Here is a 14,301-nt window from a genome sequence, read left to right as displayed (position 1 = left end):
TACTTTCCACACAGTTTTATTGAGAAATAATTAATATACATAGATATATAATACATTTATTGTGTAAATATAAGGTATATAACATGATGATTTGATTTACATGTATAGTGAAATGATTGCCACAATACATTAATTACGATCCATTTTCTTTTTTAAAAAAGATTTATTTATTTATTTATGCATACAAGAACTGGGGAGGTGAGAGAGGATTCACCAGAGACAGAGTGGGGAACAGAACAGGCGAATCTACTGAAATACACTGCTGAGGGGAGCAGCGGGTGAGACAGGAGAGGTCTGCTACACCATGTGGGTAGTTCCCTGGCTGGCTGGGGATTGGACTCTTGCTACAGAGGCTGTGAATAGCTTCATAGGGCTGTGCTTAACCCCTTCTACCACCAGGGAGACCCCTACAATCCATTTTCTAATATAGATAAAAACACAAGAAGCAAAGGAGGAAAAATTGTTACATCACACACAAGCAAAAAAACCCACCACCACAACAAAACAGACATTTAGTAGTCACTGTTTTTTTTTTTTTTTTAGATTTATTTATTTATGCATACAAGAGCTGGGGTGCAGGTCAGAGATGGGGGGGTGGTGAAAGGATTCACCAGAGACAGAGTGGGGATCAGAACAGGCAGATCTACTGAAATACACTGCTGAGGGGAGCAGTGGGTGAAACAGGAGCGGTCTGCTGTGCCCTGTGGGTCACTTCCCTGCCTGGGGATCGCACTTGTGCTGCAGTGGCTGCTGATAGCTTCATAGTGCTGCGTTTTAACCCCTTGCACCACCAGGGAGGCTCTTAGGAGTCACTCTTGACAATCTTTGTACATATCACACAGCAGTGTTAATTATAGTCATTATGTTGATGATTACAGGGACTGGAAATCTTTTTACACATATATCTGTATATATGTGTGTGTGTGTGTGTGTGTGTGTATAACATATAACATCATTGTTCATTTTTGTAGTGTTTGATTTCTCCTCTCAGGTGTTATCCCCAGAGATTTCCCACCACCAAGTTACCAATGATCCATCATCACAGTCTCTTGTGCTCTTCCTACCCCTGTTTTAATCCCTCTCTCCCTCTCCTGCTAAATGTCTCTGATTTATAGTTTTCTGCTAGTATTTTTCTCTCCTCCCCCCCCCCGATCCCTTATATTCCTTCTATAAGTGATAGCAGCTGATATTTTTCTATTTCCTTCCTATTTATTTCACTGAGCAAAATCCCTTCTAGCTCCAAGGGAATGGAATTTCTTTTTTTAAAAGATTTATTTATTTATTTGTTTGTTTGTTTATTTATTTATTTATACAAGAACTGGGGTCCAGGCCAGAGGTGTGGGGGGGTGAGAGGATTCACCAGAGACAGAGTGGGGAACAGAACAAGCAGATTGACTGAAATACACTGCTAAGGGGGACAGCGGGCAAGTCAGGAGAGGTCTGCTGGACCATGAGGGTAGCTCCCTGGCCGGGGATCGAACTTGTGCTGCAGTGGCTGCAGATAGCTTCATAGGTTGCATCTTAATCCCTTGCACCACCAGGGAGGCCCTGAAATGGAATTTCTAAGCAGAGGGAACAGTTGGTGTGAAGATCTGGTGTGAGTGTGCATTCAGTATTTTCTGACTCACATGGGAGTGAGGAGTCATGGTGATGAGAGATGACAATACTGTCTCAAAATGATGCTATGGAAACAGGGCACACAGGTCCAGGGCAGGTGATTAATGCTACCAAAGGTAATATAAAAACTCAGTAGGAAGTAGATTCTTGAGCTGGGATTTTGTTTTAGCAGACCAGTTTCCATAAAGCTCTTTAGCTTAGAAGAAGAAAGGATGAGGGAGTCCCCGGAGCATGGTGACTGTGGTAACAGCAGTTAAATTCATGGATTTGGAGTCTTGGGCCTTGAGGGCACAGTTGGTAAAGACAGTGAGGGCAGCAGAAAGAAGAGGGATGGGAAGAAATCAGCTGGCAGATAGAGAAGACTTGGGGTTCTGTGTTATTGTGTTTGAGTGTAGAACTATTGAAAGTTTTGAGTAGAACAGGCCTTAGGATGATGACTCTGGAGTACTAAGGAGAAGGCAGGAGAGACTGCCTGGAGGTGTGGAGTGCAGTTATGGTGGGGAGGAAGAGTCACACAGTGGCGGTGGGTGGACAGGTCAGTCATCAGCAAGATTTAGATATAAGACTCTTGGATGAATAGAGGAACACAGAGTATTTAAAGGGATTATAGAGACTTCCAAGCTTTTTAATATCTCCTTTTTATATTATATTAGGGATATTAGTAATGAGTATCAGTTGCCTATCGCAATAATGATGCTCTATAACAAGGAATCAAAGAAAACATTTCAGTGGCCTATATCAATGGTCTTGTGATAACTTTTGGCCAGTAGGCACTTTAGCTAACCTGGGATGGACATGACTAAAACACACTGTCCTTACTCCTACATCTTTTGGTCAGATGGAAAGGTCACCACGTAGACCTTGGCTGGGCTTGTTACGTGAGTGGTCACTTACTCCTGGCTGAGGGAGGACAGCTTCAGGGGGAAAGGCTGGTGACAGGCCCTGCTCTATGAGCACATCCTCCAGCACCTGGACTGCGATGTCCTTCCATGGAGATGGCAGAGGGAAGACCCATGGCACATGCAACTTTAAAACTTTTGAGTCACATGAGCTGATCTTGCATCAGGCACATGAAGTCACATGGCTGAACCCCGGGTCAGAGTGTGAGGGAACTAAAAGGTAGGTGGCAGGATGTGAGCTCAATATGAAGGATGAAGAATTAGGGCTTTTTTTTTTTTTTAAAGATTTATTTATTCATGCATACAAGAGCTGGAGTACAGGCCAGAGGTGTGGGGGTTGAGAGGATTCACCAGAGACAGAGCGGGGAACAGAACAGGCAGACTGACTGAAACACACTGCTGAGGGGAGCAGTGGGCGAGTCAGGAGAGGTCTGCTGCAGGGCTGGGTGAGGAGCCAGGCCCCTCCAGCCTCTCCTGCTCTTTCCTTTTGGTCTTGTGTCAGTGTCATCATCTTTATCCCCCCAGGAGGCAGCCTCCCCCAGACACCCCGAAATTCACCTTGTCAGCCTCCCCTGGAGGTGTGCACAGTTGGGTCCTGCCCCACCTGGCTCTCATCTTCCCTCCACAGGTATGGGCTCTGCCCCCCAAGTGCACATCTCGGAGCCAGAGGAGGATGGAGTGCGCGTGGTGTGCATGGCCTTGGGCTGGTTCCCGGAGCCCCAGGTGCAGTGGAGAGCAGTTCCTGGAGTTCTCCAAGATCCGGTCCCAGGACACTGAGGGGCTGTTCAGCATGGAGGCCACTCTGGTGGTGAGAGACAGCTCTGCGGGGAGCATGACCTGCTCCATCCTCAACCTGGTCCAGGGTCAGGAGAAGGCCATGGTCATTGTCATCCCAGGTCAGCGCTGCTCCCCCTCCCCACTCCCTGCAGAACAGAGGGATGGGCCAGCACCCCCAGGGGTGCTGGGCAGGGCTGTCCTGGGCTGTGTCCTGATGGGGTCTCTGTGGGGGTCTCTGTCTGCAGAGCCCTTCTTCCCCCGGGCCTCTCCCTGGAAGCCAGCTTTCCTGGTGAGCCTGCCCTTGCTGCTGTTCCTGCTCCTGGGGGCTGCCTGCTACACCCAGAGAGAACATTCCACACAGATGCAGGAGCTGCAGGAACAAGGGAATCTGGGCCAAGCTAAGGAGGAGGACAGACAGACCAAGGAGGAGGCCCTGAAGGATGTAGGTAAGGCAGGACAGGGGCAGACTGGTGAGTATGACAGTGGGTGCTGAGAGGGACAAGCTGACCATAGAGCCAGAGCCCAGGGTCCCTCTGCAGGGAGATCAGAGCAGGAGGCTGAGGAGACCAAAGAGGATAGTGGAGGTTGGAGGCTGAAATGGGTCTGGAGATGGAACTTCTGGGACATAGAGAGATTAATTTTTTGGGTTCTCTAGGCAGGTAGGTTTCTTCCTAGGGAAAGAGTTTATGCTTTTTTTTTTTTTTTTTTTCATTCTTTCAGAGGAACTCCAGGCAACTCTGGGTAAGCTCTGCTCTCCCTCCTGAACTCTCTGTGTCCCCTGCATAGGAGACATTCTGGTTCTTAGCTCACCTGATTCCTGTGTTGCCTTTCAGACCAGAGGAAGGCAGCTTACCTGGCTGGTGAGTGATGCTCCAGGGGTCCTGGGTCCCTGTCCCCTGTGCCCAGGGGTCCCTCCCCTTGGGTGTCTCAGCACAGACATGGGGCCCCTTCCCTGGGGTGGAAGTGGGAGCTGGTGGGAACAGCATCCTGCTCCATGGGCTCTCCCAGATCTGGATGCTCTTTTCCACCCACTGTTTGAGGTCCTGGGTAGACTGGTGACTCCTGGAATCTCCTGCTTCTTGAGTCTCATCCAGCCCTGACCTTCCCACCATGGTGCTGGCTTCCCAGCCTTTAATACATCTATTTCTTGGTCAGCTACTGGAAGCAACAACCAGTTCCCCTGAGATTTTATAAATCAGTTCAGGACTGTGTCCTCATCCTGCTCCCTCTACCCATAGCCCCATCTTCTGTTCTGAAGATGCTGATCAGACCATGCAGGATGGGGTGACCCTGCATGGGGGTGGGTGGATGGACTTTCCATCTTCCAGAGAGTTTTTTTTTAAAAGATTTATTTATTTATGCATACAAGAACTGGGCTACAGGCCAGAGGTGTGGGGGTGAGAGGATTCACCAGAGACAGAGTGGGGAACAGAACCGGCAGATGCGCTGAAAACAAGCTGAGGGGAGCAGCGGGCGAGACAGGAGAGGTCTGCTGCGCCATATGGGTTGCTCCCTGGACAGGGATTGAACTAGTGCTGCAGTGGCTGTGGATAGCTTCATAGTGCTGTGCCACTAGGTAGGCCCCTTGCAGAGAGTTTTTATCTCTAGAAATACATCAGAGAAGGACGGGCCGCTTCTACTCTGAGCTGGTGTGATGTCCATGTTGTTTTCATTCCATCTTCTCATTACTTTCCCAGGAAATATTGAATATAATAATTATGGACTAATATATACATTAAAAATATCTTCCCATGTACTGGTTTTGATTTTGTAGCAACACTGAGTAGCAGGTGAAGCAGAAGGCTGTGGTGCCCAGAGCCGCTCAGTGACTTGCCAAAGCCCCACAGCAGCAGCAGGCAGGGCTGGGTCAGTTTGTCCTGCAGGCTCCTGACCTGAGCCACGGATTTCCCACCACCCCCTGCTGTCTGCACAGGGCAGGAGGTCATGACCTCTCAGTCACCCTCCCCAATCTCACCTGCAGAACAGGGGTGGCCAGGGCCCCTGGATCACATGAGCAGGTAGTTGTGCTGAGGTCTCACCTGTGTGTTCCCTTTCAGCCTGGAGGAAGGCCCAGCTGTATGCAGGTGAGTGGTCCTGAGGGGCCTGGGACCCCCTGCCTGTCTCCCCTCTGCCCCTTCTCTATCAGGGGACCTCACCAGGAAGTACCTGGGGTCCCTGGTCTCCTCTCACTCTGGAACCTCCATGTGAGAACTGCCTCTACCAGCCTGTCCTCCCTGCAGGTCATGTGGGGTCAGGACACCCTCTGACCCCTTGTCACTTGGTCCTTCCTGTGGGTGAGGACAGTGGGGGTCAGTATGAGGAGAGGCTGCAACAGGGACAACTATGTGGATCGGGAATTGCCGGTCTCTAGAAGATTCCCGAAATCCTACTTCAGAGTCAGGTCTTGCTAAGGGGTCCTTGTTTATGGCTCCTTCTATAATAAAAATCCATGTTCTCTTTTGGTTTCTTCTTGGTTCTCTGTCTCATCATGCTCTGATTCATGTCCAAGCTAGATATTTGCTCTAACCCTGTTTTTGTTGCTAAGGAATCAGTTTCTTTAGAGCAGGTGTTTTGAGTCTGTGCTTCACAGATTCTGGGATATTTATGGTTTGGGCCTGTGAAACACCTGATATTATACGCAAAATTGTGTTGTGTGTGAGTAACAAGATAAAAATGTAATATATGGTTTTTCAGAACTGTCACCTTCCATTTGAGGAGAATCCACCATCTGAAACTGTTAAGGTTATTGTTTGTTTTTTTTTAAGAATTAAAGCATGAGGGTTGGAAAAGGAGGAACCTGGAATGGTTGTATCCTTTCTAAGAGGAAGGGTGGGGGGAATATCAGGAAAGAAAAGTCCAGATGGAGGAGGAGAGCAATGGGAAGTAAGCAGAGAGGTATGTGGGGGAAGAGCCTTCTAGAGGTTTGGATGGACGGAGGGGCTGAAGAGATGCCAAAGGCCACAGTCACTTTGTTTAAATTTGGGCAGAGCAGAGACTATGCAAGGTTTGTCATGAAATATAAGGGGCTCCTTCACCCCTTTTGTAGTATTTTAGAAGAACTTACTTTTTTTTAAAGATTTATTTTTATTTATTTTTACATACAAGAACTGGGGCCTAGGCCAGAGGCACGGCGGCGGGGTGAGGGAATTCGCCAGAGACAGAGTGGGGAGCAGAACAGGTGGATCTATTGAAATACACTGCTGAGGGGAGCCACAGGCGAGACAGGAGAGGTCTGCTGTTCCATGTGGGTCAGTTCCCTGGCTGGGGATCGAACTCATGATGCAGTGGCTGCTGATAGTTTGATAGCACTGAGGCTAACTCCTGCACCACCAGGGAGGCCCAGAAGAACTTAAATTTTTAACAACATTCTTGAGGCAACCATCCAATGAGTTTGCCTCTCATATGAACCCTTTCCCAGTGCCCTTCCAGTCCCCCCTGTCCCCAGCAGGGTCTGCCCTGGGTCCTGCAGGGAAGGTTGGTGATGCTGGTGGAGGAAGATCTGAGCCTCGTGCACCTGAGTCACACGCCCTTTCCCTGCCCAGGGGGTTTGTATACGTCCTGGCCACAGACCCTGAGACACAGAGAGGGGGGCCATGGGGGATCTAGGGACCAGGAGTGTGAGGCTCCTCCTGAGACTCATATTGATTCTCCCGGAGACTTAATTGTATACAGTGAGGATCATATAATCTTTTACTGTTTTTCAAATTTCTGCTGAATTTATGATTCACTTATTTTAACGTAACCTATTTTTGACCCACCTCCCTCTTTTTAATAAGAAACACCATTAATACACTCTAATCTACATTTTCATATTGACAGGTTTATAGATAGATACATGTATGACCTCATATTATTTACAAAATTGATAATAGTTTCTCACCTAATGGTTTACTATAACAATTCACAGCCTAGCGCTGTGACATGCCTAAACAATTGTTGATGTGCTGTAGTCTTGAAAATTAAAACCCACTTTTATTTTATCCTTTGTTCCTTCTGGCACTGTTCTTTTTCTTGTTTTCTCTACTCCTTTTTTTTTTTTTGTAGATTGCCAAGATTTATGGTATAGAACGTTATTTAAAGTCTTTGTGAAAACAAGTAAATTTATCTTTGGGATCTCAGAAAAATCTTACTTGGAGGAATAGAGTGGAGATATCCATTAATTATAAACATGGTCTGGAGTTTCTGAGCCATGTAGTTCTTTACCTGTGGGAAAGACAAGCACATGTTCAGTCAATGAGTTCCTTACAAGTACATGCAGTCCTTAACATTATGATCTACACAATACTTTTTCAAGAATACTAGTTTCCAGGATGGTCTGTGGCTGGTGAATTGAAAAGCACAATTCAGTGGTCGTATCTGTGTAAAGACCTTTCTGTTCAGTTGGTGTCCAGCCTGTCAATTCTTGGGTCAAGTTTTACAGCTGAACTTTCATGGAAGGTTGCAGCATTTCGTGTGTGTGTGTGTGTGTGTGTGTGTGTGTGTGTGTGTGAATCAAAAAGATAGAGGCATCAACTAAATGTTTCCAAATATTATCCCTTGTAAATTCTGTGTCGCTGTCTCATAGAAAACTAGCCGTGGGCCCTCATGTGACATGTGTGTCTCTTGCAGATTGGCGGAAGGACCAGTTCCGGGCCTGTGAGTGACTCTGTTCTCTCTGGGGCTGCTCAGCTTCTGGCCTTTCCTTCTGTTCTCTGTGTGGGCACAGACTCTGCACCCTCCGTGTGGGTGGGGTGGGTGCAGTTGTGACGTCACACAGCTGGGCTTGGGGGGGGGTGACTGGTCATGGGTGCTGAAAGGGCTCCTGAGTCCTTGGGGTCCAGGCGGGCCCCCAGGGATCCTGTGACATATTTGACCCCCAATAATCTTGTGGCTCCTTCTCTTGCTTGGAGAACTGTGGGCTAGAGCCACAGGCTCACATTTCAGGGGGCATATCCTTCCCCCCATACAGCTACATATCTGGGGTGAGGTGGTGTGTGTCCTTGTTATGGGGTAGGGATGAGTTGGCATAATGGATCTCTCATTGCAGGGCCTGTCACTCTGGATCCAGGTTCTACCTGTCCTGCAGATGTCCACCTATATGACAATAAGAGTCTGATCTGTTATGGTGAAGTCAGTGTGTTGGGTCTTGAGGGCATCACATCAGGGCGCTGTTACTGGGAAGCAGAGATCAGGAGTGGAGATGACAAAGGAAGCTGGTGGGACCTGGGAGTCTGCAGGAAAGGTGCAGACAGGAAATATTTAGGCTTTGTTTCCCCCCAGGGTGGGTTCTGGGCTGTGGAGGCAAATTATGATATTTTAACCTTTACTGACCCTCCTGTTCAGCTACCCCTTAGGCAGTTTCCCCACAGGCTGGGGGTTTTCCTGGACTATGATCACAGGGACGTCTCCTTCTATGAGATGACTGATGGCTCCCACATCTTCTCCTTCCCTCCTGAGTCCTTTTCTGGAACCCTCTGTCCATACTTCAGACATGTCTATGGAGTCGTGTCCCTGACCCTCTGCCCCCTGGAAGTTGGGCCCCAGAAACGCTCTGTGCCCATGAACAATCCTCCTCCTCTGGAGGAGCCTGTGGGTCCCCTGGGGGAGGGGATCCCCTCAGGTTCTGGTGTGGATGGGGCTCCCCCAGGGCCTGAAGCCCCCCTCCTCCCCTGCACCCCTGAGACCGTGTCCCCATGAGGCCCCTCCCTGCCCAGCCCTGCCCTGGGCTCTTCTTGGGGCAGCAGTTTCCCTGTGGACAAACCTGTGAGTGAGTCCTGGATGCTGGAGTCTTGTCCTCCTGCTCTGGGACTCTTCAATTGATTTCCATCACCACAGATTTGTTTTGCCTGTTCTTTGTATCTAGAATTCTGCATGGACTCTGTGTGTGTGTGTGTGTTTGTGTGTGTGTGTGTGTGTGTGTGTGTGTGGTTCCTGCTCTCCTGTCCCAATTTCCAAGAATGACAACTGAATCATCCTTTCCCTCTCACTGTCCACCCTGCACTGGCCACAAGAGGGCAGCAGAGCCTCACGGAACCTGGGGACAAGCCTGGGGGCCTTTCCATTGGCCCCTGGGCTCCTCCCCACCAAGGAATCCCCCTTTCTGGTGCCCCCAGGCAGGAGCTGCAGGATGGCCCTGCTTCCCTCTGGGAGCCCTGCTGCTTCACAGATCCTCAGGGGTGGGGGTTTGGAGCTGGGATCTTAATTCTTTTTTTTTTTAAAGGTTGATTTATGCATACAAGAACTGGGGTACAGGCCAGAGATGCAGGGGACAGGGGTTGAGAGGATTTACCAGAGACATAGTGGGGAAAGTCTGCTTTGCCATTTACATATTCCCTGGCCAGGGATCAAACTCGTGCTGCAGAGGCTGCAGATAGCTTCATAGGTTGTGTCTTAATCCCTTGCACCACCAGGGAGTCACAAGGAGGGAAATTTAAAGTTGAAATTACAGCCATCACTGTGTGTGTGTGTGTGTGTGTGTGTCTTTCTTTTACTTTTCGATTCCTTCTGGGGAAGCGCCCTACTCCAACCAACCTGAAACTAAGAAGTCTGAAAAATGACTGTAAACTTTTTGCTGCAAGAGAAAATAACCCTGTGAACCTTTAATTCTAACAATGTCCAGAGAAATTAAGCTTTAATGTTAAAGAAAAGGGGTTTAGTCCTTCCAACCAAAGTTGATTTTAAAATCATTATTCTTTAAACATTTGCCATTGTCTTTTGACTAATTTAGGTATTTACCAGAAAGAACTTCAAAGCACTTGAAGCAATTAAAAGATTAGCGGTATCATATGTCTCTTAAAAGAGTAAATTATTAACCCATCAGCCATGGGACAATTTATATTTGAGCAAGACAGTTCAGTGAGTTACCCCCAGTGACTTTTGACAAAGCAGCAGGAACAGACCTTGAGGAGCTGGAGGGGCAGTGAGGGGGGTGTTTGTCCTTCCTGCAGGGTGTCCCGTGTCCCCCATTGTTGTTCAGGGACACCTGCCCTGTGCTGTGTCCCTCCTCCCTCCCCTCCCCACATGGACTCAAGGGCAGCATTCAGGGGGAGATGAGGTTTCTGGGTGTGTCCTCCTGGGGCAGTTGGAGATCTCCTTCCTATTCCCCTCCCCCTGAGGGGTGTGGAGCTGGGGACTGGGCTGCTGAGAGATGGGGTGGGGGTTGGGCACATCCTGCAGCCGCAGCCCCTCCCCCCAGGAAGGTCCTGGATTATGTCACTACAGAGAGGGCAGGACTCAGGCGCCTTCATCTCTGTCTGCAGGTGAGAGAATCAGGGGCCACAGACACCACCTGTGCAGCCCAGCTCCTGGCACTTAGGTGCTCAATACAGTGTTTTTTTCCCCCTCTGATTCTTCATCAAATACTTTTAATGCCTTTAGGCCTTGAGAATTGTCCCTACTGGACAGTGATTGGTGATGTTTGAGGGCCTAAATATGGAAGAGAGAATTATTTTTTGTCTCTTTATTTATTTTCACATTCAGCCGGAGATTCCAAGATGGACTCTAAGTCGAGATGATCACAAATGAAGTTTTAAGAATGGCAAAGTGGGATTGTCAGGGGGAAAAGGATGTCCTAAAGCTAATTCCACACAGGCTTTGTGGACTCCACCCCTATTCCAGACCAAAGCCAAAAGACACCGGGAACTCCAAATCCCATCACCACCAAAGGGAAGGTGGCTGGGACCTGAGGGTGGGGTTAAGCAGCCTTTGGGGAACCCCCATTTTGGCTCTCTGCCAGCTAGCAGCATCTGGCCAGCTCTGAGAGTGCCTTTGGGTTTCCAGGTCTGCGGATCAGGTAGGATGCATTAAAGACTTTATTTCCCTATTTTCTCCCTGAGTTGTACATTTCCTCAATTCCCTTTCTCTTGTAAATAAACCTTTTATTAACCTTTTGTGTGTGCCTGTAGTGGAGTATTAATAAGTCCCTTTTAAGCGCGTGGGTGAGGACCCACAGCCAGGCAACCCGTTTTATATCGGGGCTGCTCTGTAACAGGATGTGTTCAAGAATATACAGAAATCTTGAGTTTTAATATGTCAGACCAGACTTCAGGCAGAAATCAAGCATTTCTGGCATTAGGGTCAGTCAGTCTGGCTCCGTGAAGACAGACAAAGCAGGCCCCTCAGGAGAGGGAGAGTGAGCCCTGGCAGGGACAGTCCTGCTGGTGTGAGGCTGTGACTCTGTGAGGAGTCAGGTTCCTGGTGTGTAGAACATGCTGTGAAGTCCACAACCCGGCAGGAGTGCGGTGAGGACCTCAGTCACCAGGTTGCCTGAGCCCTGGGAGGGTCTGGGGGACAGACACAGGTGCTGCCCTGAATGATTCCAGCTCAGTGAGATGTGATTAGTGACCCAGTTATATTTATATTTGGGGGGATAGAATAGCAGACAGGGGAACATGGTGGACACTGTCTATCAGAGGATGGTGCTCAGGTCAGAGGTGACATCTCGTGTTCTTAGTGGACTGAGGGGTTTTCTGAGTGAATGAGGCCAAGAGACAACAGCAGCAGTGTCTCCTCTGCAGACAAGCTCTGCTGAGGCTGGTGAGGCCCCTCCCTGTCCAGGCCAACCAGGCAGATCAACATGGTACCTGGGGGAGGAAGCAGGGGCTAGGTAGGACAGGGGTACGTGAGGAGTGGAGACAAAGCCAGGATCATGCTAGTCTCATTTATTCAGGATGTGTACAGTGTTATATAGGTTCAGAAGAGGAGGTCTCTGGTTATCTCGAACAAAGAGAGACCACCAATACAGACGAGCCACAAGGAGCAGGCAGGGGGCAGGGTTTAATCCTCACAATAGGAAACTTGAAACTTAACTCAGGCTAACATTCAGTATCTGCTTCAGGCAAGAAACCGGATGTTCAGGTCTGGGCCCCTACAGATCCTCCTTTTCTATTATTTCCAATGGGAGAGCGAAAAGACAAAACCCCTGGGGGACTGTGACTGTCTTAGGTCATCAGGAGTCACAGATGTGTGGCGATTTAGGACCTCAAGCCATTTTGAATCTGTCCCCAGTCCATCGCACAGGGGAAGGGGGTATTATTTCTTTAGACTGAGCATATGTCTGAGTAAGAGCCTCCCTTATCTCGCATCTCCAACCTATGGTATTGTACCTGAATGGGTTTCGCCTGAAGGGCCTGAATCTGTTGTCTTATAAAGGAGATTATCCTGTTAAAAATGCAAGGACCCATGACAACCAGTATCAAAAGGGATAACGGGGCCCATGAGGGGAAGAAGGTAGGGTAAGAGTCCATTGAGGCCGGTCCAGAGTGGGTTTTCAGCTAGATCCTGGCGTCTTCTTTCCAGGTCATCTTGTAACTCTTGGATTTTATTGCGGACGATTCCCGATTTGCTGGCGTAGAAACAGCATTTCTCCTGCAGGACCAAGCAAATACCCGCCTTTTCCGCTGTTAGCAAATCAAGGCCCCGTCGATTTTGAAGGACTACCTCAGCTAAGGAATCAACCTGATCCTGAAGATCCTGGATAGTGCTAGAAAGAGCATGAACATCATTAATAAGTTGTTGAGACAGTTTAGCATATTGTGAGAGAGATATGCCTAATCCAGCTGTCCCTGAGGCCACGGCGGCAGTTATACCCAGGCTGCAAATAAGGGAATAAGGTGTACTGCTCTTTCACTTCGACTGAAAAAATGCTCAACTGTTGGAATGGGCATGGGCTCACTTCCAGGAACAACATCTATGTCGGGTAGGAGAAACCCCAACACGCATTGACCGGTCCAATTGGCCGGCAATGGATGTGATTCATATCCAGATCGCCAGAGGAGCCTCTGTGCTCCGAACGGTACCGACCTGGGCCGGCCGGTTTACGCAGGCTGCCTGGTGTGGTACCCCCGCCCCCGGAGAGGTCACCACGTCTGAGGAGGTGAACGTGCGGACACATGGGTGCATCGCACTGTGGCCCAGAACTGCCGATCAAGCGATCCTCCTGCCTCAGCCTCCCAGGTAGCATAGGATTACAGGCACACGCCACTGAGCCTGGCGCCTTCCACAAATGAAAACAGTGTCCACGGGAGGACAAAGAGGAGAAGTCACCTGAGAGGTGACATTGGTAAAAGTGGAGCAATTTGAGAAAGCTAGCGCACCCAAGTCAAGAGAGGTAATAAGGTCGGAAGTGAAACAATACTCCTCAGAAAACTGATTAGGCTGAACCCAAATGGGAACCGTGAAGGAGCAATTACTGTCGGGCGCAAGTGAAGAATTGGTTGTTGGAAAGGCCAGAGGCACAGGGAAACCCATTTGTAAGCATAACCAACAATCATTGGCCAGTGAGGAATTTGTTAAATTAAGTAGATTAAAAGAGGAGTGGAGGATATTAAAAGTGTTGGAGTCAATGCCCAACCTTCGTCTTTCAGCAGGAAGGGCAAGTGGATGGTAGGTAAGTGCAGGGGGAAGGCGCGTTGCGAATTGTTTTAAGACTGTACTGACAAAGTGATCTCTGGCTTTGTCTTGAGGACCTCCTCCATCGGTGACATGTACTGGGGCAGTAGTTGCCCAGCACATTGTGTCACCCACCTTTTTGTTAGTACCACAGGTGGTCAGCAAGGTAGAGGCCTGTGGCCGACTCGCAGGGGATGTCCTGATAAGAACATCAGTATAATAAGTCTTATTATTATTGGCCATGCATTGAGAAAAGGTCTTGTAACACGAGGAGTGTACTGACTCAGCAAAAGAAGTGCAGGTTCACTGCCCTCCATGTGAGGGGCCACCTATAGATGTCCGGAGGCATTTATAGCCGGACTTATGGCTGGAGCCTGCAACAGTGACCAAATATGCGATGTGGCCAGGGCAAGTAATGTAAGAGACATACCCATTAGGAGCGGTAGAGAAATAGCCCCCCCTGCACTCACAAGGTTTACCATGAAGATGTTGAGTCAAAGACACAATCTTGCCTGGATCCTCAAAGCCGGCAAAGGCCGAAGAGAAAAGTAATGCCTCAGCATAGAGGATGAGCCAGGAAGCAGTCACCATGCTGTAACAAATCTGACAAGCCGTTCAGGCAACCATCGGGCTGCATCAT

At 48.9% G+C, this 14,301-nt stretch overlaps 1 protein-coding gene across 1 annotated transcript in view; it reads left to right on the top strand.

Moving 5' to 3' along the window:
• Nucleotides 1-2,596: 2,596 nt before the first annotated feature.
• LOC311188198 (butyrophilin-like protein 1) overlaps nucleotides 2,597-14,301 on the top strand; it is a gene marked incomplete at its 5' end in the record, with an annotated part of 35,047 nt that continues 23,342 nt past the window's right edge. The window contains 8 exons of the mRNA XM_084259352.1: nucleotides 2,597-2,736; nucleotides 3,042-3,094; nucleotides 3,145-3,239; nucleotides 3,655-3,739; nucleotides 4,127-4,153; nucleotides 7,902-7,928; nucleotides 8,359-8,488; nucleotides 8,642-8,861. Coding sequence (XP_084115478.1) covers nucleotides 2,597-2,736; nucleotides 3,042-3,094; nucleotides 3,145-3,239; nucleotides 3,655-3,739; nucleotides 4,127-4,153; nucleotides 7,902-7,928; nucleotides 8,359-8,488; nucleotides 8,642-8,861 — 777 coding nt within the window. The remainder of the gene's footprint in view (nucleotides 2,737-3,041; nucleotides 3,095-3,144; nucleotides 3,240-3,654; nucleotides 3,740-4,126; nucleotides 4,154-7,901; nucleotides 7,929-8,358; nucleotides 8,489-8,641; nucleotides 8,862-14,301) is intronic.

This window comes from Talpa europaea, assembly GCF_964194135.1.
Source record: "Talpa europaea genome assembly, chromosome: 2".
Taxonomy (NCBI): Eukaryota; Metazoa; Chordata; class Mammalia; order Eulipotyphla; family Talpidae; genus Talpa; species Talpa europaea.
Note: the sequence above shows the minus strand (reverse complement) of the source record. Positions and strands in the feature narration are given on the sequence as shown.